The sequence below is a fragment of the Schistocerca piceifrons genome, chromosome 3, assembly GCF_021461385.2.
Source record: "Schistocerca piceifrons isolate TAMUIC-IGC-003096 chromosome 3, iqSchPice1.1, whole genome shotgun sequence".
NCBI lineage: Eukaryota > Metazoa > Arthropoda > Insecta > Orthoptera > Acrididae > Schistocerca > Schistocerca piceifrons.
Window position 1 is genome coordinate 916672892 of NC_060140.1, and position 25932 is coordinate 916698823.

General features: G+C 44.2%; 1 protein-coding gene across 1 annotated transcript; it reads right to left on the reverse strand.

Annotated features, from left to right (window-relative positions):
• Positions 1-1161: 1161 nt before the first annotated feature.
• On the reverse strand, positions 1162-3944 carry LOC124789363 (cuticle protein 18.7-like). The gene is made up of 2 exons (XM_047256689.1): positions 3795-3944; positions 1162-1917 (listed from the first exon to the last, which is right to left on the reverse strand). The coding sequence occupies exons 1-2, from the start codon at positions 3804-3806 to the stop codon at positions 1255-1257; spliced, it is 675 nt and encodes a 224-aa protein (XP_047112645.1). The 5' UTR covers positions 3807-3944; the 3' UTR covers positions 1162-1254.
• Positions 3945-25932: the final 21988 nt, after the last annotated feature.

The following is a 25932-nucleotide window of genomic DNA, read 5'->3' on the forward strand; positions in this document are numbered from 1 at the left end:
AGCTAGCTGAAACTTATTGCAAAATTCAATTAATCTTTCTCCTCTCTCATTCCTAGTATCAAGCCCGTTTTCTTCCGTACCCTTTCTTCTACTTCTTCCGCTATAGCCGCATTGCAGACCCCCATGACTATTAGGTTTTCATGTCCCTTTACATATTGAATTACTTGTTCAGTATCCATGTACTTTCTCTGTCTCATATACTTTTTCATCTTCAGCTTGCGACGTTGGTATGTATACCTGAACTATTGTTGTCAATGTTGGTTCGCCGTTGATCCTGATGAGAATAATCCTATCAGTGAACTGTCACACTCTCTGCCCTAGCTTCCTATTCATAACGGATCTACTCATCTTACCAGATAAGTTTGTCTTCCGAATACTGATCGTGACGTATAGATTTCCTGCTGAATACTCCTCAACAGCCCATATAATCTTCCCTGTTCATGAACTAGTAACAGTGCATGTAACTTGATGTCAGAGAGAACGAAAATCCGAAGTCTTTGGTACAGTAATTATGAACTCCATTTCTCACAAGTTGCTACATTTACAACCCTTGTTCAAAATGGCGTCCAACAGCGACAATACAGGCATGGCATCGTCACACAGTGATCTGTCGTACCCGTTCTGATATCCGTTGTGTCGTTTGAAACGTGTCGTAAGCCACGAGTATTACCAGGAGATCCTCTTCAGTCGCGACAGGCGTCTCGTACACAAGACTTTTCACATGACGCCACAAGAAGAACTCAAGTGGGGTGACCACAGATGGGGCAGGCTACGAAACTGTACCGCCTCTGCCTATCCTTTTCTCAGGAAATGTCTGTTTCATGTGTTCACGAACACTCAGTCTGAAGTAAGGTGGGGATCTATCATGCTGGAACCACATCCGTTGACGAATGACAAGTGGGAACCTGGGTGTGTTCCACTGTCAGAGGTATCAGAACGATTTTCGCTTATAATTTTCGACTCGGCTATTTCTCGACCAGTTCCCCTTACCACAGATTGATACATTTACCCGTTTCCATCAGCCCTGAAAGATTGTAACATCACCATGGAATTACAATGTATATAATTGTTCATGTAAAATTTTCGGTACTGCATAGGACCCTGACACCACTGACGGTGTTTCTTGCTGCAAGGAAGTGTGTGTAATAAAGAAGTCAAGTGTTTGCAGAAAATAAATATATTTATCCATTTTCAGGTATATACATGAGCAGTGATTGCCGTTTGGTCGTAGGGTTGTTGGGACACGGGGACAGTTCAGCCCAGCAGGACGCCGTTGCGGGCCTTGGCTTCCAGGTGGGCGACGGCGTCGGCGACCTTGCCGGCGGCGACCTCAGGGGTGTCCAGGGGCACACCGCCGGGTCCGATCACGATGTTGGCCGGTCCGTACGCGGCGTAGCCGGGGTGGATGGGGGCCGGCGCCACGATGGTGTGGGCGGCGGCGTATCCGAGGGCAGCGGGGGCGACGGCCGCGTAGCGCAGGGCCGGCACGGCGGCGGCGTAGCGGAGGGCGGCGGCGGGGGCGAGCAGGCCGTGGCCGGCCAGCACGGTGGCGGCAGGCGTCCTGGCGGCGATCACGGCGGGGGCGGCGGCCACGACGGCGGGGGCGGCGGCGGCCACGACGGCGGGGGCGGCGTTCACGACGGCGTCGCGGGCCCTCGTCTCGGCGACGGCGGCGGCGTGCGACGCCTTGGCGGCGACCACCTCAGGGGTGTCCAGGGGCACACCGCCGGGTCCGATCACGATGTTGGCGGGGCCGCCGGGAGGGATGGTGCGGACGACAGCGGGGGCGGCGGCTATGACCGCCGGCGCGTGGGCGGCGAGGAGGCCGGGGGCGGCGATGCCGCGGGCCAGCAGCGCAGGCGCCGACAGGTAGCCGGGGGTGGCGACGCACACCGCCAAAACGGCGCTCAGGACAACCTGCCAACCAAGGAGGTATCACTCAACATGATGGCCCAGCAAACCATAAAGTAGCAACGTCATTTCCCACACTTCTGGCTGAACAATCCTGATCTTGTCTGTGCAGTAAAATTTCCCAAAAAAAAAAAAAAATGGCTCTGAGCACAATGGGACTTAACTTCTGAGGTCATCAGTTCCCTAGAACTTAGAACTACTTAAACCTAACTAACATAAGGACACCACACACATCCATGCCCGAAGCATGATTCGAATCTGCAAACGTAGCGGTCGCGCGGTTCTAGACTGTAGCGCCTAGAACCGCAAGGTAAACCTGGCCGGCTGAGATTTCCCAGTTGCCCTTTCGATGTGGGGAAAGGCTTATACCTAATGACCTCTGACTACTATTTATCTGATGACATTATCTAAAGCATCCCTCAGTATTTAAATCGGGCTTTAGTTTTTGGAGGTAATCTTCTACTTCAACAACTACGCAAGTTGGCGTAACAGTTAATACATCGTCCCAGTATTAGGGAAGACTGGGAAGTGAATCTCGTTCCAGCCATCACAACTTCATTTTCCGACATTCCAACAAACCACTTTAGACGAATGCCGGGATGTTTCTATCTCTAGTTCGCCTAGAAGTCTCGTCAATATGAAGTTAAACTACAGCGATTCATCTTATCGAGATGATGCGGTTTGTCCTAAAGGCCGTTTAAGAATCACAGTTATAACTTCGTCATTCTTTACATACGCTTATGCCTGACAAGTAAGTTAATCACTTGGGACTCTCAATCCAGGTGATCTAAAATAAGGACACATACCATGACTCGATTCGTTTATTACAAATAGAGAACCTCGAAATAACGAAGTGATAGAAGTGGATCAAAGGTAGTTCCCGTTTTGTGTCTGGATAGTCGATACCCGCGTGAAGTGCAGGCACTATAATCGAAATATTAGTACTGAAGAATCTACTTTTTTGGCACGAAGCGCTAAACCTAATCAAGAAAATTTAGAGAAGTACAGTGGGACATGCAGAAGGCGGACACTTGATAAAGGGATTGACAGTTGACTCGCAAGGCTAACAAATGTAGCGTGGAGTACGTAACTAGGCGGAAATATTTATTTGTTTATGCATTTATTTTACCTGGCAAGATTACGACCTTCACGCCCTCTCTTAGACCTAACCAGGCATAATAGTTGTTACAGCGTTACAGCATTCTCAAACAAACACTAAAAGCAATTATAGACATTAAAAATCTCACTTTATGCGTATAGACCGATTTAAATGGGGAAGATCACATAGTAGGAAAGAAAAATACCAGGCTCTGAGCCGGCCGGTGTCGCCGAGCAGTTCTAGGCGCTTCACTCTGGAACCACGTGACCGCTACGGTCGCGGGTTCGAATCCTGTCTCGGACATGGATGTGTGTGGTGTCCTTAGGTTAGTTAGGTTTAAGTAGTTCTAAGTTCTAGGGGACTGATGACGTCAGATGTTAAGTCCGATAGTGCTCAGAGCCATTTAAACCATTTTTTTGTTTTAGATATGGAAGCACTTCTATACGTCTCTCTTGCATCATCAGCGCCAAATTTGCACCTGGTGGCCAAAATTGGAACTAAATTTTTCGCTGTCATACAATAGCTACAACCCATACCGAACCTTTTTGAATAGCTGCACTTCAAGTATGACTGCGCAATATACCCTTTCTGTCTCCTAATTTTTCCTTTAATTGCTGCTTCTCACCTAATGCATTCCTGGATGTCTGTGAGTTCTTGTGTACCTGCTCCCAACACTTGCGAGAAGTACTCCTAAAGATACTGTATTTTGCTATTCGCGATTACTGAAACTCCTGCAGTTTGGTTACTCTAGACCTGCCAGCAGTCTGAGTACTGAGTGACTTACCAGGACCTTCATGATGCTGTGGACGGCTGCAGCTGCTGAACTGTGCCGAGACAGCCCGCCGGCCGCCTTATATATGGACCGGCGTCCTCGCTGGTGCCGGATGGCGAGCCGCGCCTCTTCGTCGCCCGAGGACCCGGGCGGGACCAGGCAGGACCAGCGCAGCAGCGCGGCGTCGCCCACGGCAGAGGAGGGCACCAAGGCCGCCCCGGACGCCGCTCTCATTGGACGCGGAGGACGACCTGGGCCCTGTCCACCGGCAGCGCGTCGGCGACCTGGCCCCCCTTCTTCCGCGTCGTCGTGATCCAGGGACCCCGGTCAAGTTGTTCTCATCCGGATCCACTGCGGGTGACCGGCCACCAAACAAGTATGCAAATATCTTCTTCCGCTCTCATTTACGGTGTTCTTCCAATAATTAATGTTCCAATTTTTTTCCAGCCTTCGATGTACGGGGTGTCACAAAAAGGTACGGCCAAACTTTCAGGAAACATTCCTCACACACCAAGAAAGAAAATATGTTATGTGGACATGTGTCTGGAAACGCTTACTTTCCATGTTAGAGCTCATTTTATGACTTCTCTTCAAATCACATTAATCATGGAATGTGTAACGCCGGAAATGCATATCCTCCTATTTCCATCTATTGTACCATAATTTTTTCCTTATTTAGTTACCTGAAGATATAACATTTCTATGTCTTTATATATTGTAATTGTTTTACTATTTGTATATATATATATATATATATATATATATATATGCCGCGCTTTCGGGGTTTGGCAGCATGTAATTGCGCTCGATTGGCTATAATAGTTTCTAACACGGTGTCGCGGACGGGAAGCATTAGCTGGCACACATCAAGAGCCCGTTTCGCCTGGTGACCGTGTCGAGAAGAAGGTGCGCCAGCATCCAGCTTCTGCAACAGCGACGGCTGACAATGAGTGACTGTCGCCACCTCCTCGATCGACGACTCCAAACCTTCAATTAACCAACAAGGAAGACTAAAAGCACGTAAAGTTTCAGAACTGTATGGCAGACCTCAGCTTTTCAAATTGTTCCATTTGCCTCGCAAAATTACAGCAACTTAGCATGAACCTTTGTTGCTCATTGTCCCAATTGCATTACCAAGCAGGGTCCCTTCCTTTTCCGAAATGAACCCGAGTGTCGTTGAAATTCAGACGCCAGCATTAAAGTAATATCATTCGATTTCACTGCTTGAATTTCAAAGTTCATTTTAAGTATTCATAGCTGGCTACAACATTTAGATCACACAAGCACAAATTAAGAGTGCGAGTTTTGTTACTGTATTTTAGCTTACCTGTGACTGCAGCTCAGCTTGGTACGTACTAAATTTTACAATTGCTAATTGTTCAGAATCATTTAATTCAAGTTCAAAGTTAAATCTCTTATTTCTAAATTGCGTAGATTCAAGTAGCTTTTGAAATGATTGTTGAGGTAGTCCAAGACTAACCGTATTTTACTGAATTTCGATGCGCTTCAGAAAGAAAGCTCACTATTAACTTCAGTCACTAAATTAACTTTCGATTTTCCAGTTTTGTTAATTCTTTTGCTAAATTAAGTCAGAGTGTAGCGAAATTTATCGCTTCTGACAAACTTTCAGTTTTCATACTACACGTGTCAACTTTCAGTTGCCACGCTTCTAGTGCTAATTATATGTGTAATAACCTTTCTTTTTCAGTTACTATAGTAATTGTCCATAGGACTGGCGACCGTAATTTCCCCCAGATCTCAAATATCTAATTACCGCTAGTTAATTGTTAACGTAACGGCCGCACATTTACTTTCTTTATTAACTTTACCCCTTTTCAAAATTAATTTCCACCAGTTTCATTGACATTTTTCCTTTCATATAGATGTAACCCTTTCCTCCCTCTTTACCGACAAATTAACTTCGGTCACGATTGCTTTTTTCCAAATTTCCATTAGGTACACGCGGTTTAATTTTTTACTGTCATTAAGGTCGATAAGTGAGGGGGAGGTTACAAATGGAAACACACAGCAACAGAACGTACCAGCGTGACTTCAAACACTTTGTTACAGGAAATGTTCAAAATGTACTCCGTTAGCGAGGATACGTGCATCCACCCTCCATCGCATGCAATCCCTGATGCGCTGATGCAGCCCTGAAGAATGGCGTATTGTATCACAACCGTCCACAATACGAGCACGAAGAGTCTCTACATTTGGCACCGGCGTTGCGCAGACAAGAGCTTTCAAATGCCCCCATAAATGAAAGTCAAGAGGGTTGAGGTGAGGAGAGCCTGGAGGCCATGGAATTGGTCCTCCTCTACCAATCCATCGGTCACCGAATCTGTTGTTGAGAAGCGTACGAACACTTCGACTGAAATGTGCAGGAGCTCCATCGTGCATGAACCACATGTTGTGTCGTACTTGTAAAGGCACATGTTCTAGCAGCACAGGTAGAGTATCCCGTATGAAATAATGATAACGTGCTCCATTGAGCGTAGGTGGAAGAACATGGGGCCCAGTCAAGACATCACCAACATTGCCTGCCCAAACGTTCACAGAAAATCTGTGTTGATGACGTGATTGCACAACTGCGTGCGGATTCTCGTCAGCCCACACATGTTGATTGTGAAAATTTACAATTTGATCACGTTGGAATGAAGCCTTATCCGTAAAGAGAACATTTGCGCTGAAATGAGGATTGACACATTGTTGGATGAACCATTCGCAGAAGTGTACCCGTGGAGGCCAATAAGCTGCTGATAGTGCCTGCACACGCTGTACATGATACGGAAACAACTGGTTCTCCCTAGCACTCTCCATACACTGACGTGGTCAACGTTACCTTGTACAGCAGCAACTTCTCTGACGCTGACATTAGGGTTATCGTCAACTGCACGAAGAATTGCCTCGTCCGTTGCTGGTGTCCTCGTCGTTCTAGGTCTTCCCCAGTCGCGAGTCATAGGCTGGAATGTTCCGTGCTCCCTAAGACGCCGATAAATTGCTTCGAACGTCTTCCTGTCGGGACACCTTCGTTCTGGAAATCTGTCTCGACACAGACGTACCGCGCCACGGCTATTGCCCCGTGCTAATCCATACATTGCACTGACTGCAAAATCACGTTCCTGATTAACACTAATCTGTTGATGCTACGTACTGATGTGCTTGCTGCTAGTATTGTAGAGCAATGAGTCGCATGTCAACACAAGCACCCCGTGCTAATCCATACATTGCACTGACTGCAAAATCACGTTCCTGATTAACACTAATCTGTTGATGCTACGTACTGATGTGCTTGCTGCTAGTACTGTAGAGCAATGAGTCGCATGTCAACACAAGCACCCCGTGCTAATCCATACATTGCACTGACTGCAAAATCACGTTCCTGATTAACACTAATCTGTTGATGCTACGTACTGATGTGCTTGCTGCTAGTACTGTAGAGCAATGAGTCGCATGTCAACACAAGCACCCCGTGCTAATCCATACATTGCACTGACTGCAAAACCACGTTCGTGATGAACACTAACCTGTTGATGCTACGTACTGATGTGCTCGATGCTAGTACCGTAGAGCAATGAGTCGCATGTTAACACAAGCACCGAAGTCAACATTACCTTCCTCCAATTGGGCCAACTGGCGAGAATCGAGGAAGTACAGTACATACTGACGAAACTAAAATGAGCTCTAACATGGAAACTAAGCGCTTCCGGACACATTTGCACACAACATCTTTTCTTTATTTGTGTGTGAGTAATGTTTCCTAAAAGTTTGGCCGTATTTTTTTGTAACACCCTGTATACAGGGTAGTCCATTGATAGTGACCGGGCCAAATATATCACGAAATAAGCATCCAACGAAAAAACTACAAAGAACTAAGCTCGTCTAGCTTGAAGAGGAAAAGCAGATGGCGCTATGGTTGCCCCGCTAGAAGGCGCTGCCATAGGTCAAACGGATATCAACTACATATTTTTTAATAGAAACCCCCATTTTTATCACATTTTCGTGTAGTACGTAAGGAAATTTGAATGTTTTTGTTGGACCACTTTTTTCGCTTTGTAATAGATGGCACTGTAATAGTCACAAACGTATAAGTACGTGATATCACGTAGCATTCCGCCAGTGCGGACGGTATTTGCTTCGTGATACGTTATCCGTGTTAAAATGGACCGTTTACCAATTGCTGAAAAGGTCGATATCGTGTTGATGTATGCCTATTGTGATCAAAATGCCCAACGGGTGTGTGCTATGTATGCCGCTCGGTATCCTGGACGACATCATCCAAGCATGCGGACCGTTCGCCTAATAGTTAAGTTATTTAAGGAAACAGGAAGTATTCAGCCACATGTGAAACGTCAACCACAACCTCCAACAAATCATGATACCCAAGTAGGTGTTTTAGCTGCTGTCGCGGCTAATACGCACATCAGTAGCAGACAAACTCTGCGAGAATCGGGAATCTCAAAAACGTCGGTGTTGAGAATGCTAGATCAACATCGATTGCACCGGTACCATATTTCTATGCACCAGGAATTGCATGGCGACGACTTTGAACGTCGTATACAGTTCTGCCACTGGTCACAAGATAAATTACAGGACGATGACAGATTTTTTGCACGCGTTCTATTTAGCGACGAAGTGTCATTCACCAACAGCGGTAACGTAAACCGGCATAATATGCACTATTGGGCAACGGAAAATCCACGGTGGCTACGACAAGTGGAACATCAGCGACCTTGGCGGGTTAATGTTTGTTGCGGCATTATGGGAGTAAGGATAATTGGCCCCCATTTTATCGATGGCAATATAAATGGTGCAATGTATGCTGATATCTACCAATGTTACTACAAGACGTTTCACTGCATTACAGAATGGCGATGTACTTCCAACATGATGGATGTCCGGCACATAGCTCGCGTGTGGTTGAAGCGGTATTGAATAGCACATTTCATGACAGGTGGATTGGTCGTCGAAGCACCATACCATGGCCCGCACGATCACCGGATATGGCGTCCCCGAATTTGTTTCTGTGTCGAAAGTTGAAGGGTGTTTGCTATAGTGATCCACCAACTGTTCATGTAAAATTGTGAGCCATATGTTTGTGACTATTACAGCCCTATCTATCACAAAGCGAAAAAGTCGTCCAACTAAAACATTCATATGTTTTTACGTACTACACGAATATGTAATAAAAATGGAGGTTCCTATTTAAAAAAACGCAGTTTACATCTGTTCGACCTATGGCAGCACCATCTAGCGGGCCAACCATAGCGCTTCCTGGTTTCCTCCTTCAAGCTAGACGAGTTCCGTTCTTTGTAGTTTTTTCGTTTGCCGCTTATTTCGTGAGATATTTGGCCCGGTCACTATCAATGGACCACCCTGTATATACATGAAGACGTCCTTTTAACGGCTCAAAATTTGATGTTTCTTCTGCACATTTTTGAAGTTTCGAATAATTCCGGCAGGTCGCAGAACCATAGTGAACCATCGAAATAGTATCTACGCAAGACACTCTTTACAAGCCTCATACTGTAATTCTTCGTTGCGGAAAAATAAATCCCTTTTGTGCTAAGAATATGCTATTGATGTAACTGATAGGGGTACTGTTGGGTGATGTGTCAAGACAGTTAACCGTCAGGAAGTGTGGAAAGGCCGCGAGGGTTTGTCACGCGGTCTCGGACGTCTAATCACGGTTCGCTCGGCTTCCCCCGTCGGAGGTACGAGTCCTCCTTCGGGCGTGGGTGTGTGTGTTGTCCTTAGCATAAGTTTGTTTAAGTTAGATTAAGTAGTGCGTAAGCTTAGGGACCGATGACCTCAGCAGTTTGGTCCCATAAGACCTTACCACAAATCTCCAAAAGTGTGGAAGCTAAGATCCACGATCCGCTTCGTTTGGGAGGTCCTACCACAGCGATTACTTTCGACTTAGTGAACCGCACGGATGCCTTAATTCGTACAGACCAGCAGCAAATAATTGACTCTACAGCTATTAGTCAAGAATGAAAGTGCATGTACATTGATTAGGACTCTTGCATATTCTAAGGTGTGCTCCAGATGTGATCCACAAGGCTCACAACAAACCACAAGATTCAAAGAAAAACCGATCCACCTGAACAGTTAAAGCAGTTAAGGTCAATGAAGAGGTCTTTCTATTAATGGTCGTTACAGGTGACCTAATAAGGATGCATCTTTCGGAGCTGGAAAGAAAGTCACTGGATGGGTACCAACCACAATTTCTTCCACCCCCCCCTTCCCCCCCCCTCCTCCAAAAAAAAAAAAATTCAAGGCAGCTTCCTCTGCCGGTAAAGTCTTGATAAGAATGATGGTGTTATTCTCGTGGATGTGTTGCCAAAGGGATCAATCACTGAATCAGGGGCGTATGTGAAGACTCCGAATAAACGTAGTAACACTTTCTAACGTGTTCGGTCTGAGAAGAATCCTAAAGATATCGATATTCAACACAACAGTGCACACCCACACACAAGCCTCAGCATTCATCCCCGTATTGGACTGATCTATTTCGGCCACTTTAGGAATCAACACGTGGGGCACACTTTAGAGATGATGAAATTGTAATTCATGCAGTCAACATTAGGCTAAGAGCAAAGGACAAGAGCTTTCACCAGTAGGGAACACAAGCTCTTGCACAACACCTGCGTATGTCCATAGAACGTGATAGGGACTATGGAGAAAATTAGTACGTGTGAAAGAAATGATTATTAATACTGACAACAAACTCCAACTCTTCGAGAATTTATGTCTTCCGAGAAAAGAATAGTGAGGCATTATTTATTGAATAATGTTCCTAATCCGCGCTAGAAACATGTCAGCTTTGGTATATTGTCCTCTAAAGCAGCACAGGGCGAAACATGATAGTTGGAGGTAGATGTGAGCCATATAGTGCCTCAGCAGACATGCTGCTTTTGTGCACTTGACATCTTGTGACTTCTATATCAGCACACACAGAAATCAACATTCAGTCTTGCGGGGGCCCGAAAATCTGCTGTGCTCCTTTCTACTAACATAGAAATTACTCACCTTAGTGAGTTCTTCAGATGCACGGCCTACCAAGAAGAAAAAATTCAGCTCCAAACCCTGTTAACAATTTGTTAACAGGGTTCATGGAGTTATTTAACTGCGTTATTCTAGAGAAGTAAGTTTATATTTCCATGTCTCACTGCAACTGCTCATCATAATCATTTTCGTATCCTTACAGCGAGCCGGTTAGAATGTGTATGAACAATTTGCCCCTATTTATCTCTATCTTGATATATTTCTTGTTTTGATATTGTTTCCCAGTTTTATCCTCTAATCTTCAGAACTTTCAGAATTTGATCCATACATGTTTTTTTCTGGTTCGTCCAATTGGGCTTTTCTCCTGTAGATTTCTATTCAAGTACTCTTTTTTTGCAAGCGATTATTCTTCATCCTCTTCACAGTCTATACCGTATAAGCAGTCCGATATTCAGGCACTCATTCACTGACAGTTCCTCTTGCACCTGTTCTCAGATGTCTTCGTTCCTAATTCCATCTCATCTAGTCTTCTGCAAGGCTGATCGCAGAAACTTCATTTCACATGCTTGTAACCTGCTCAATCATGCCTTGTTAATTACATAGCACTCCACATCATAATCGGCAGGAGATACGTTTCAAACATGGACTGTTTGGCTCTCACAGGAACTCCTTTGTCCAACATAGGGTTGCGCTCTTGGTGAAAAAATTTAGATCCCTTTCTTACTCTGTTCTGTACTCCTAGACTGACAGTTCCATTTCCTTGTATTGTACTTAATTGATAATTGAACGCTTTCACACATTCAATTGTCTCTCCATCTAGCATCAGGTTTCCCTCGCTGGATGTCCTCCTCATAATCATTGGTACAGTTTTGCTCTTGCTTACTGTCAGCAGTTCCTGTACCTCAACATATGTTTCTCTACAAATAGTTACACCTTCAGCAAGGACTAAAGCACCAGACGATTTTTCGCCTCCTTGATTTCGTTTATATTCACACCCATAAGTACAAAAAAAAACGTAATGGGGAAAGTTTACTATCCTGTTGCACTCCTCTCTCCATCCTCAACCAGTTCGATCTACCATTACCCATTTGTACAAAAGTTTTGAAGCCTTTATATAGCATTTGCCCTTTTCTTAGTGGGAAATTCGGAACAATTGCTTTTTCTAAACACTCCCAAATCTTGCACATTAGAACACTGTCACAATCTTGGTCTAACCCCAGGACCAAGAATTTGAGATCTTTACCCGCTTCCTAATACTTTTCCATTAGGTGTCTTAATCCTAATAAGAGGATTTTTGTTCCTCAGCTTCTTCTGTATCCATGTTGTTCCTCGTCCAACTGGTTTTCTAACAATGGTCTTAATCTTTTCTCAATAATCAGTACCAATATGTTAAGACAGTGTGACGACAGGGTGATACCGCTTTAATAAGAACACTTTCTCCTATTTCCTTTCTTGAACACTGGTATTATAATCCCCTTTTTCCAGTTATCTGGTTCATTATTTTCCTTCCAAATGACTCTCTGTTTTCGATGTAGCCATCAAATTCCTTGGATGCATGTTGCCTTCTTCATGTCTGCTGCCAATTCATCTGGCCTGGCTGACTTGCTTTCCATCATCTGCTTCAAGGCATTCTCGAAGATTGCCTAGGTAATAGTTGGTTGTTCCACTTCAGGTGCTATTAAATCCTTTATTTCCTATTCTTCCTCTATTATTACCTTGTCATTCATTAAAGTGTTGAAGTATTTTTGCATCTCTGCTCTGGTCCCTTCTGCAACCTGTACTACCATTTTCTCTTTTTATTGGTTTTATACCTTCACTATTTGATCTTTTGCCTTTTCCAATATGTATAGCATTTTCTTGTTTCCACTGCTGTCCTTCGCTAGTCTTTGTGTGAATAGTCCCCAGCTTCCCTTCTATTCTTCCTTCACAACGTTTTTAACCCTCAGTTTCTTGTTTCTATATGACTGTTCAAATGTGGATAGCTTTTAAGCATCTGCTGGTTTAATCCCTTGGATATGTTTTTGTTTCTCCGCATCTTTAATTTTCTTTGCTACGTTCCGTTATTTAATATCTTTCTTTACCCTGTCTTTCCATGAATTGATTTCCATCTATTTTACTTTACCACTTTTTTTACCACAGACTTGTACAGCGTAGTTTACTGACGTTGACGTAAATACTTCCCACTCTTCATTTGCACTACCAGTTTCACTGGGTACTAACTTTCCAGTTACCAGACTTTGATAGATGTTCTTCTTTTCTGCTTCCTTCAGTCTCCATTCTTTAATCCTTGCCATTTTTCTGGAACAGGCTCTGATAGTCACTCTTTCCTTAATGTTATCTATGGAGTCTATGATAATTGTCCAATGATTCTGTGCATATGACGTTTACATCTCTTACTCTTCCTTCAGGTGTTTATCTATTGCCACATAACCGACAACTGAACTGCTTCTTCCATCCCAGAGATATCTGGTCGTTTTAAGGATGTCTCTTTTCTTGAAGGCAGCGTTCTTTATGAAGAGGTTATTTCTTACACAGAAGGCTAACAGACGTTCTTCTTCAGTATTTATGTTTCCATATCAAAAAACAGCCAGCACCTCTTCATATCCAGATCTGTTTACTCCAATCTGACAATCTGGGCATTCAGATCATCCGTTACCATGGCGTTATTTTCCTGGACTTGATCTCGCAGTTCCTGAAAGAAGACTTCTTTTTTCTTATCGCTAAATCCTTGTTGTGGGCACACACTTGTACAATTGTGAAATTACTCTTCCCATTATTTGTTCCGACTTCATTGTTGTAGGTGACATCTGCAGTATCATCGCTGTCCCTATGAAGCACTAGCCCCACTCCACCTTTTGCCGTGTTTTGACATCGATGCGGGTGTATATTGCATCCTCCCCTCATTCCTTTCTATTTTGTTTCATTTATTCCAAGTATATACTTTGCTTTCTCTCGATCAAATCTACTACCTCTTCTATCGTTCCAGTTATTGTTAAGACGTTTAGAGTACTCACTCTTAATCTATTCTGGTGTTTAGGTCCATGCCTTGTACGGTTGTCACGTTTACAATTCCATCTCATGTTTCCAGCGTAAGCGTCGGACTCCAACGGTTGTTCCAGAGGCATATGAAGACAAGTCTACATTTGGTTTATTTAATTTGGGTCTCGTTCTCGTGCTGAAAGCAATACATTCGTACTTAGCTGTTGACGTGCTGGGCCTACACAGACGAGGATTTTCTATTGAGGTCTACTCCCTTGGCCTTTGAAGACCTCTCTTCTGAACGAGGAAGTGGTGTCGTCTTCGACTTAACCAAAGAGAGGATAGGTTGCCACTTCCACCGTTTCTGCCATTCCGAAGGTGCCTTTCTCTGCAAAAGCGCCGTTGGGCTCTTCGCTCATAGCTCTGGTCATGGGTTCTACGCTATACCCGTGAAGGTGTGGGTTCCTGTTTGAACATAGCCATCCTTTCACACTGGGGTGCTGGTGTAATGGATACCCATCGTCGAAACGTGGATGCGTCAGACAAGAATTTGCTGCAGTGGAGCGCGGGGCAGGTGACACTGTCTCCCTTGAGCCGTGTGATGTCACGGCCAAGGACGCTGTAATTGCTGAATGAAGAAAAATTCTATCATTTCTGTGTTGTCTCTTTGGGTACACACATTTGCTACCAAGTGCGTCGTAACTCACTGTTCCAAAAATGGAAGGAAGAAAATACGCAGAGTTTGCACTGATCCTTCCATTCTTAGGCACCACACACACACACACACACACACACACACACACACACACAAACTGTCTTCTTTTCTTCTCTGGCAGCCAGCTGTTACTGAAAGCACCGCACTTCTCCACTTCTCATCAGCTAGAAGGCAGGTTGCAAAATCACATCGTGTTTAATAACTACTACTACGCAGACCCTCACTTTCAGGAGTATGAGAGTTCAAGTTTATGACTCCGCAACGCGCCATTAGAAACTTATACCCTCCGAAAGAAAGTCATCCACGAACGAACATAAAGTTGTAACCATTAATCAAATTATCCAAAACAAACATTCTCTCAGTCTCCACGAAAATGAGTAGAACTGCAATATCTGACCAGAGACGCGGCTCAACTCAGACGTGAAATTCCTCTCCCAGTATATTAAATTACAGAGAGAGAAAGATCTCTTCTCTGATTGGCCAATTAACAGAATAGCCAGTCAGCTTTATATTTGGACTCATATAACGAATCCCAATACCGAGATCAATTTCGAAGAAATTACAGAATAATACATTCCCCCCCCCCCCCCAAAAAAAAAAATGCAAATTAACACCATATTAATCTTCTGTAGGACTGAAGTAAGTACTGTTAGCCTAAAATACCGAAACACTGGCTGCCTTAGACAGTCATTTTACACCGTATGCGTGACTCTCGTTGAGGCTACTCAGTCTGATTCCCACACTAATCATATTTAGTTGTTAACAATTTCAATAATGCATACTCCATATACATGCCGTATTCATTCCGTCGTTCACTCAGACAACACGACGACATGAAAATAGTACTATCCAGCAGATAAACAAATATCAGCAGTCTGAAACTGAAGCTGTTTCAGCATTTTCATCAAAATGCAGTTTTTTCTGTTATTCAATAAGTTATTTTGGCACTATCAAATTGGTATATTTTTGCTCTAAACTAAATCTTAATACAAAAGTATATAAATTTCTACCAAGTGGTTTGGTCGCTAAGTGATCAAGTATGAAATGGAAATCCCAAGTTCAGGAGTCAATCCTAGGTATGTCCTTGTATATTTTCTTCTAGCACATCTGGCTATTACAGGTTTATGTGAGAAATATAAAGCTGAATCGTGGTCTGGAGTCCACCTTAAATTGCAGCTCCTCATGCAATTGACAGAGTCCGTGAGATCAGAGGACAGTAAGTGCATACAGTAAAACCTCGGTAATTCGAGATGTAGGGACTGAATGGAGGTCGAATTTGTGAAAAAAACAAATTACACGAAGAGTGAAACTTTTAGAGACCTTCTACTCAAAAACAGTTTCAGAACTTGATGTTCACAGTATTATTACAGTAAACAAAAGTTATTTCATCTATTAACGTATTACTTAGATTTCGCTTTAGAGATAATGTTCTGGTAGAAACTCAAACATTGTACTGTAAACACGTACGTATTACACAGACTGCTATGTAATTGTTACTGGTTTCGTTTTTGTCCAAGCTTTTCAGTGCTAAGACTTTCGTCTCCAAAGAAAGAAATTTCCTCTTCTGTTTTCAATCGACAGCGCTCATGTTGGCGAGAAATGGCAGAGACAATAATAAATAGGTAACACGACTCGCTTACACACACACACCGCACTGAGGCTGAGCTGACACTAGCTGACTGGTGGTGGGTGAAACAGCAATAGCGTGTGAAGCAGGAACGACTGTGAACAATGTATATACGCTCAGTTCGTCCATCCGTTATTCGCCTGAGATTAAACAGAGTTCGGATTGCCGGGGCCTCGAATTACTGAGATTTCACTGCACTACTTCCACAGTGCACCATGGTGCTTAAATCAAGATTAAGAAAGCTTTATTAATCGCCATTCACTACCTTGATTTTACTACATGAAAATTTTCACTAACGCTAAGGCTAAAACTAAAACCTCAGTCCACAAATACTAATGCTTTACCGCTGCTAAGGTATCATTTATTTTGTGATCCGATCCCACGCAATTTTTCTTGTCAGTTTCAACTGAGGATGTCGACCAGAATTCACTGCTAAAGGCTTATAGTTAGTTCCTCTGCACTCTCTGCGGCAGATCGGTCAGGTTCTTGGGTCCGGCACCACAAGAGGCAATGCCATTCTCAGTGAAAATGCATTATCAGCCAACTGATACGCTACAGTCTAGAACCGCGCGACCGCTACGGTCGCAGGTTCGAATCCTGCCTCGGGTATGGATGTGTGTGATGTCCTTAGGTTAGTTAGGTTTAAGCAGTTCTAAGTTCTAGGGGACTAATGACCTCAGCAGTTGAGTCCCATAGTGCTCAGAGCCATTTGAACCATTTTGAACCAACTGATATTGTTTATAAAAGTACTACAAGTTACAACACGTCTCAGAATACACGCTGTATGTGGTTCATATCGGGAGATCAGAGAAAGTTTCAGATTTTACAGACTTGTTCGATTTTAAGCCATCCGTTGTGAAAACGTGTTTCCGTTTCTCAAGTGTATTTCGTGTAGTAAATTGGTTCAAATGGCTCTGAGCACTATGGGATTTAACTTCTAAGGTCATCAGTCCCCAATAACTTCGAAATACTTAAACCTAACTAACCTAAGGACATCACACACGTCCATGCCCGAGGCAGGATTCGAACCTGCGACCGTAGCGGTCGCGCGGTTCCAGACTGTAGCGCCTAGAACCGCTCGGCCACCCGGCGGCTTTCGTGTAGTAAATGACACTCTGATTTCACAGTGCCAAGTCGAGAAGTCTATTATTGTCGCTTCAGTGACACTATGAATTGCTATCCCGCAGCAGTTGCCCGCAGTTCTTGAGATGCAAAGAGATGACAGCGTCCAGTTTTTAACTTGGTCGATTCTCATAATGTCTTTTTCTTACTAACAAACTCGGAAGTACCCTACAATTGTTTTGTGTGTTCGCAAGTTGTTGCCGTTTTTTTATGATTTCCAGAGAAAACAAGTATATAACGTCTCTCTCTCTCTCTCTCTCTCTCTCTCTCTCTCTCTCTCTATGAAAGTGTAAAAATGGGGAAGTAGGATCATGGTTTAACGTCCTGTAGCTGACGAGATCGTTAGAGACGCAGAAAAAGTAGGTGTGTTGGGGAAGGGAATTGGTCCTACACCTTCAAAATGATACTCCTAGAGTTAACCACAAGCATTTCAGTAGAATCTCAGAATTCCTAATTCTGGTTGGCCAAAAGAGGATTTTAAATGAATTATATATCTACTGCAAACAGAATTTCGTTCCTACCTCTGTAGTTAAGATTTCAACTGTCTCTAACATTCTACAAGTTTGCAACATATAAAACGCCGTGAGATCAAAATGTAAGCGACGCAATAAGTATGACGTAAGGCTGCCATTCAACTATTTAAACGATTTCCATTCAGTATGCAGATGTCAGTTTGCCTATCAGTTTCTTTGCTTCGAGATATACAGTTGTGGATCAGACAGGTTATCAAGTAAGTCAAGATATGACATCAAGTGAAGCCTCATTCAACACGCTGTTTTTTGCAGTTCTTCGTGACTAGTAAATAACCGAGTGCATTGTTGTCGACGGCGAGTGTTCATCAGAGACAAGGGTATCGTCAGGAGTGCTCAGGTAAGACAGATAGGACCACTTTTTTCTCTGCATTTACAAATGACCTGACAGACAGGGTGAGCAGTAATTTACGGCTGTTTGGTGATGAGACTGTGGCGTACGGAAAGGTGTCGTCGTTAATGAGTGTAGAATTTACAAGATGACTTGGGGAAAATTTCTAGTTGGTGTGATGAATGGCAGCTTGTTCTAATTTATAAATGGGCAAATTAAAGAGGGTGAGTAGGAAAAACAGCCCTGTAACGTTCGAATGCAGAGTTAATACGGTGCAGCTTAACAGAGTCATTCGATTAAATACCTAGCCATAGCGTTGCAAAGGGATATAAAATGAATTGAGCACGTCAAGTCGGTAGGAGGGAAGGCGGACTCTCGCTTTCGTTTCATTGAGAGAATTTTAGGGAAGTGTAGCTCATCTATAAAGGAGACGGCGTGTAGAACACTAGTGCGACCAGTTCGTGAGCAGGGTTCGGGTGTCTGCGATCCCCTACAGGTCGGACTAGAGGAAGACATCGAAGCTATTCACAAGCATGCCGCCATATGCGAGGATCGTCCATAAAGCAAGTTCCGTTTCTGTTTCTATCCGCTGCAGCGCTACGATGGCAGTTCCGAGCGCGCGTGGCAGTTACTCTGCCTCAAGGAGAAGACATGAACGCCATTTTGAGATCGCTTCTCCTGACGTGTGCTTTGTAGTGCTTCTTCATGATGTCAGCCGTAATTTAAAATGCCGCCGCATGTGAAATCAGATTTGTGATTCGTTTCGTAAATGCAAAGAAAGTTAAGGCAAAAGAAATTCAAAGACAAATCTGCGACGTTTACGGACAAAATGCTATGAGTGATTCAATGGTTAAAAGATGGTCACACTGTTCAATGAAGGACGTGATGAAGTACACGGTGAAGAAAGAAGTGGACACTCGTCTGTGGTTACTGATGAACTGGTTCATAGCCGGCCGCGGTGGCCGTGCGGTTCTAGGCGCTCCAGTCCGGAGCCGCGCTGCTGCTACGGTCGCAGGTTCGAATCCTGCCTCGGGCATGGGTGTATGTGATGCCCTTAGGTTAGTTAGGTTTAAGCAGTTCTAAGTTCTAGGGGACTGATCACCTTAGAAGTTAAGTCCCATAGTGCTCAGAGCCATTTGAACCATTTGAACTGGTTCACACAATTGAAGAGAAGATTAAGCACAACCGTAAGTTTACACTTAGTGCCCTTGCTATACGGCAATCAATGGAATGGAGGCACACTTCATCCCCAACGAAGGTTAAGCCTAAGCAAATCCTGAGACCTCGAAAAGTCATGTGCACCGTTTTTTGGGACAGAAAAGGTATTTTGCTGATTGCTCACCACGAGGCCAATCAATCAATGCGCATGGTTACTGCGAGACCATTAAGAAACTGCGCAGCGCAATACAGATCAAGCGCCGAGAATTACAGTCAAAAGGTGTTGTCTTTTTCCGCGATAATGCCCGACCTCACACGGCGAATGTGACCAAACAACTCTTACGGGAATTTCACTGGGAGGCGTTTGATCATCATCCGTGCAACCCGGACCTCGCTCCTAGCGACTTTCATCTCTTCTTACACCTAAAATCTGTCCTTGGTGGTCAACACTTCAACGATGATGACGAGCTGAAAGAACATGTTACCACATAGTTGAATACACAGGCGGCAGCCTTCTATGAAGAAGGCATACAAAAACTTGTGCCACGCTATGACAAGTGTCTACAAAATTTCGCAAGCTACGTAGAAAGGTGGCAACGGCCTTCCCGCACTGGAAACACTGGTTCCCGTCAGATCACCGAAGTTAAGCGCTATCGGGAGTGGCCGGCACTTGGATGGGTGACCATCCGGGCCGCCATGCGCTGCTGCCATTTTTCGGGGTTCACTCAGCCTTGTGATGCAAATTGAGGAGCTACTCGACCGAGAAGTAGCGGCTCCGATCAAAGAAAACCATCGTAACGACTGGGAGAGCGGTGTGCTGACCACACGCCCCTCCTATCCGCATCCTCAGCTGAGGATGACACGGCGGTCGGATGGTCCCGATAGGCCACTTGTGGTCTGAAGACAGAGTGCTGATTTTCGTAGAAAGGAAGTTTAACAGTTGTAGATTTTTGTACAATAAGTATTTTTTCTGTATCTGTACATGTTTGTTTTATACAGGGTGGTCCATTGATAGTGAGCAGGCCAAATATCTCACGAAATAAGCATCCAATGAAAAAACTACAAAGAACGAAACTCGTCTAGCTTGAAGGGGGAAACCAGATGGCGCTATGGTTGGCCCGCTAGATGGCGCTGCCATAGGTCAAACGGATATCAACTGCGTTCTTTTAAATAGGAACCCCCATTTTTATCACATATTCGTGTAGTACGTGTAGAAATATGAATGTTTTAGTTGGACCACTTTTTTCGCATTGTGACAGGTGGCGCTGTAATAGTCACAAACTTATAAGTACGTGGTATCACGTAACATTCCGCCAGTGCGGACGTTATTGCTTTGTGATCTATTACCCGTGTTAAAATTGACCGTTTACCAATTGCGGAAAAGGTCGATATCGTGTTGATGTACGGCTATTGTGATCAAATTGCCCAACGGGCGTGTGCTATGTATGCTGCTCCGTATCCTGGACGACATCATCCAAGTGTCCGGACCGTTCGGTGGATAGTTACGTTACTTAAGGAAACAGGAAGTGTTCAGCCACATGTGAAACGTCCACCACGACCTGCAACAGATGATGATGCCCAAGTAGGTGTTTTAGCTGCTGTCGCCGCTAATCCGCACCTCAGTAGTAGACAAATTGCGCGAGAATCGGGAATCGCAAGAACGTCGGTGATGAGAATGCTACATCAACATCGATTGCACCCGTACCATATTTCTATGCACCAGGAATTGCATGGCGACGACTTTAAATGTCGTGTACAGTTCTGTTACTGGGCACAAGAGAAATTACGGGACGATGACGGATTTTTTGCACGCGTTCTATTTAGCGACGAAGTGTCATTCACCAACAGCGGTAACGTAAACCGGCATAATATGCACTATTGGGCAACGGAAAATCCACGGTGGCTACGACAAGTGGAACATCAGCGACCTTGGCGGGTTAATGTTTGTTGCGGCATTATGGGAGGAAGGATAATTGGCCCCCATTTTATCGATGGCAATCTAAATGGTGCTATGTATGCTGATTTCCTACGTAATGTTCTACCGATGTTCCTACAAGATGTTTCACTGCATGACAGAATGGCGATGTACTTCCAACATGATGGATGTCCGACACATAGCTCGCGTGCGGTTGAAGCGGTATTGAATAGCATATTTCATGACAGATGGATTGGTCGCCGAAGCACCATACCATGGCCTGCAAGTTCACCGCATCTGACGTCCCCGATTTGTTTCTGTGAGGAAAGGTGAAGGATATTTGCTATCGTGATCCACCGACAACGCCTGACAACATGCGTCAGCGCATTGTCAATGTATGTGCGAACATTACAGAAGGTGAACTACTCGCTGTTGAGAGGAATGCGGTTGCACGTATTGCCAAATACATTGAGCTTGACGGACATCATTTTGAGCATTTATTACATTAACGTGGTGTTTACAGGTAATCACGCTGTAACAGCATTCGTTCTCACAAATGATAAGTTCACAAAGGTACATGTAACACATTGGAAGAACCGAAATAAAATGTTCAAACGTATCTACGTTCTGTATTTTAATTTAAAAAAACCTACCTGTTACCAACCGTTCGTCTAAAATTGTGAACCATATGTTTGTGACTATTACAGCGCCATCTATCACAAAGCGAAAAAAGTGGTCCATCTGAAACACTCATATTTCTTTACGTACTACACGAATATGTAATAAAAAATGTGGGTTCCTATTTTAAAAAAACGCAGTTGATATCCGTTTGACCTATATCCGTTTGACCTATGGTACCGCCACCTAGTGGGCCAACCATAGCGCCATCTGGTCTCCCTCTTCAAGCTAGACAAATTTAGTTCTTCGTAGTTTCTTCACTGGACGCTTATTTCGTGCGATATTTGGCCCGGTCATGATCAATGGTCCATCCTGTATAACCAAACGGAACTTACTGTGTGGACCGACCTCGTATGTTACCGTTAGGTTCCACCAGCACGCTAGTATTACGGAGGTGCTTCATGAACTCAAATGAGAATCTCCGGAGGGAGACAATGTTCTTTTCGCAAGTTACTACTGCGCAAATTTTTAGAGAACCGATATTTAAGGCCGACCGCAAAACGACTCTACTGCCACCAACGTGACCATGAAGATAAGAAACAAGAAATTAGGGATTTTAGATAGTGGTTTCTCCCTCGTTCTATTAGTGAGTGGAACGGGAAGCGAAATGACTGGTAGTGGAACAAGGTACCCTGCGGTAGAATGCAGAGTATGCATGTAGATGTGTATGTAGATGTTTATTACATCTAACTACTAATACCCGAAGCAGTTAGAGGTAATATAAGCCTTCGGAGTGAGATATGAAAGCAAACTTTATTAGCGTATAGTAGTTGAAATTACTTTTAGTCGATCCAGACTTTAACGCCATCCTGTTCTGAGAAACTGAATTAAGAGAGCTATTGCTGTCAAACGAAGTTGTTCAGTGAGAAAAAACTTATGACCAATGTTGATTACCGTCTTTATAAGATAAGCATAAAGAAAAAAATAAATATTTTGTGCCCTTCGAGATCTTATTCTCGAAGTTTAATCGCCATGACGCCAGGTTCGAAGGAATTGCGTAAGGCGCTCAGACAACCTCGTGGCAATCTGGAGGTGAGCCACATTTCGACATCAATTCGATGCAGGCTGCATCGTCATACCAGCTCCAAATTCATAATCACCGCACACAGCGACGTCGGTGTCAGTAATTAGTGGAATTATTGTTCTTAGAGAATGGTACTACGCCCTACACTGAACGTCTGTCAGTAGATTTCAAAATGGCCTCCTCCAATTCGTGCAGAATATTTGATGACTGTTAGATATTAGCTTTACGATTAATTTGTGCTATCTTCGAAAGCATATGGTGTTTCAAAGCCTTTTTCCTTCCCCTCTTCTTCTTCTTTTTTGTTCTTCTTCTACTTCTTCTTCTTCTGCTGCTGCATTTTTAGCCGCTTGTGTCTTCACAGATTGTCTGTTCATGTATTTTCAGGCTATTCTCCTTTATCTGAGGTTTTGTTAGCTAACTCTAATTTGGGAAGATGTGTCTTGTACATCCTCTGAGTCTATCAAGTGTCGCAGTATTTAACTGCTCAAAGAAATGCATCCTTTCCTTTGTATTTATCACAGTAGTCCACATTTGTTCATAATAAATCTAGAGAGTGCTTGAACGTTCGCTGTTCGCAATATGGTTATGGAGGAAATGTTAATCACGAGGAGCGATTTACCTGGCCGTGGAACAAACTGTGGAATTTGTAATTACCGTACACTAGTTTGTTCCGAGTCAACACCCATCTGATGAAAATCAAACAAATGAAAAGACCGAGGAAAAAGCGAATGTACGCCTATCGCTTAATGAAATATTCCAGCAAGGATGACATACACTGACGGGAAAAAATCTCAATAGCAAAAAGGAATTACGAAAATTGGTAGACGCGTTTGTGCATCTGAAAGATGTTCATTGAAAATTCGCGCCGGTCGCGTAAGAGTGGTGCTAGTAGCGAAAGTACGACGACGAAGATCACGTTTGGTTTAAATACGCGCTGTAACGGTCGTGAGTGTTAGTTACCTTTGAGTTTTGACATGGTGGCTTGACGTTAGTCAAGAATGCCTCTAAGGCGACAATGACGCCGGTATCAACACCTCACTGAGTTTGGACGAGCTGTTGTTATAGGACTACGAAAAGCCGGATATTCCTTCTTTGATATTCAAGAAATACTTGATAGGGATGTAGCCATTGTATATAACCGTGGTAGCGATGGTCACGGCAGTGCACTGTTGCAGGAATACCTGGCCGCGGGCGCCCAAATGACACTACCGAGAGGGACAACCATAGCGTTCGGCATGGGGCTCTGGCGCATCGTACTGCATCTGCAGCAGCAATTTGAGCAGCAGTTGGTACCGCAGTGACGCAACGAACTGTTACAGATCGATTACTTCAAGGACAGCTTCGAGCCAGATGCCCTGTAGCGTGCATTTCATTGGCCCCAAACCAGCGCTTCTTGCAAATTCAATGGTGTCAAGCGAGAGATCATTCGAAGGCAGGGTGGAGGTCTGTTGTGTTTTCTGATGAAAGCTGGTTTTGCTTCGATGCCAGTGATTAGCTGTGTGTTGGTTAGGAGGAGGCTCCTTGAGGACCAGCAACCAACCTGTCTGCGTGCTAGCCACACTGGACCTACATCTGGAGTTATGGCCTGAAGTGCGACATCGTATGACAGCAGCAGCACTGCCGTGGTTATCCCACGCTCTCTGACTGCAGATCTGTACGTCAGTCTAGTAATTCGATCTATTCTACAGCCATTCGTGAACAGCATTCCAGGGACAGTTTTCCAACAGGATAACGCACGTCCACATACCGCTGTTGTAACCCACGTGTTCTACAGAGCGTCGGCACATTGCTTCCTCCTGTTCGATTTCCAGATCTGTCTCCAGTCGAGCCCATTGGTACATCACCGGACGACGACTCCAGAGTCATCCACGGACGGCATTAACCGTCCCTGTATTAGCAGACCAAGTGCTACAACCGTGGAACTCCATCCCACAAACTGACATGCGCTACCTGCGCAACATAATGCAGGCACGTTTCCAGGCTTGCATTCAACATTCCGGCGGCTACACCAGATGTTAATGTACTAGTATTTTGCATCCGCAGTGGCTTATTCGCGCTTACGTTACTTGTGACCTTGTAATGTTCATCTCAAAATATATAAACAAAAGTAATCTCGAATCTACATCAATTCTTTATTACTGTTGCGGTTGTTTACAAAAAAAATGGTTCAAATGGCTCTGAGTACTGTGGGACTCAACTTCTGACGTCATTAGTCCCCTAGAACTTAGAACTAGTTAAACCTAACTAACCTAAGTACATCACACACATCCATGCCCGAAGCAGGATTCGAACCTGCGACCGTAGCGGTCGCGCGGTTCCAGACTGCAGCGCCTACAACCGCACGGCCACTTCGGCCGGCGCGGTTGTTTTCCATCAGTGTGTCTGTGACAGTGTGTGTGTTCTTTGCGATATACAGGGTGTTACAAACAGGTACGGCCAAACTTTCAGAAATAATTCCTCACACACAAAGAAAGAAAATATTTTATGTGGACATGTGTCCGGAAACGCTTACTTTCCATGTTAGAGCTCATTTTATTACTTCTCTTCAAAACACATTAATCATGGAATGGAAACACACAGCAACAGAACGTACCAGCGTGATTTCAAACATTTTGTTACAGGAAATGTTCAAAATGTCCTCCGTTAGCGAGGATACATGCATCCACCCTCCGTCGCATGGAATACCTGATGCGCTCATGCAGCCCAGGAAAGTGGTATATTCTATCACAGCCGTCCACAATACGAGCACGAAGAGTCTCTACATTTGGTACCGGGGTTGCGTAGACAAGAGCTCTCAAATGCCCCCATAAATGGAAGTCAAGAGTGTTGAGGTCAGGAGAGCCTGGAGGCCACTGAATTGGTCCGCCTCTACCAATCCATCTGTCACCGAATCTGTTGTTGAGAAGCGTACGAACACGTCGACTGAAATGTGCAGGAGCTCCATCGTGCATGAACCACATGTTGTGTCGTACTTGTAAAGGCACATGTTCTAGCAGCACAGGTAGAGTATCCCGTATTAAATCATGATAACGTGCTCCATTGAGCATAGGTGGAAGAACATGG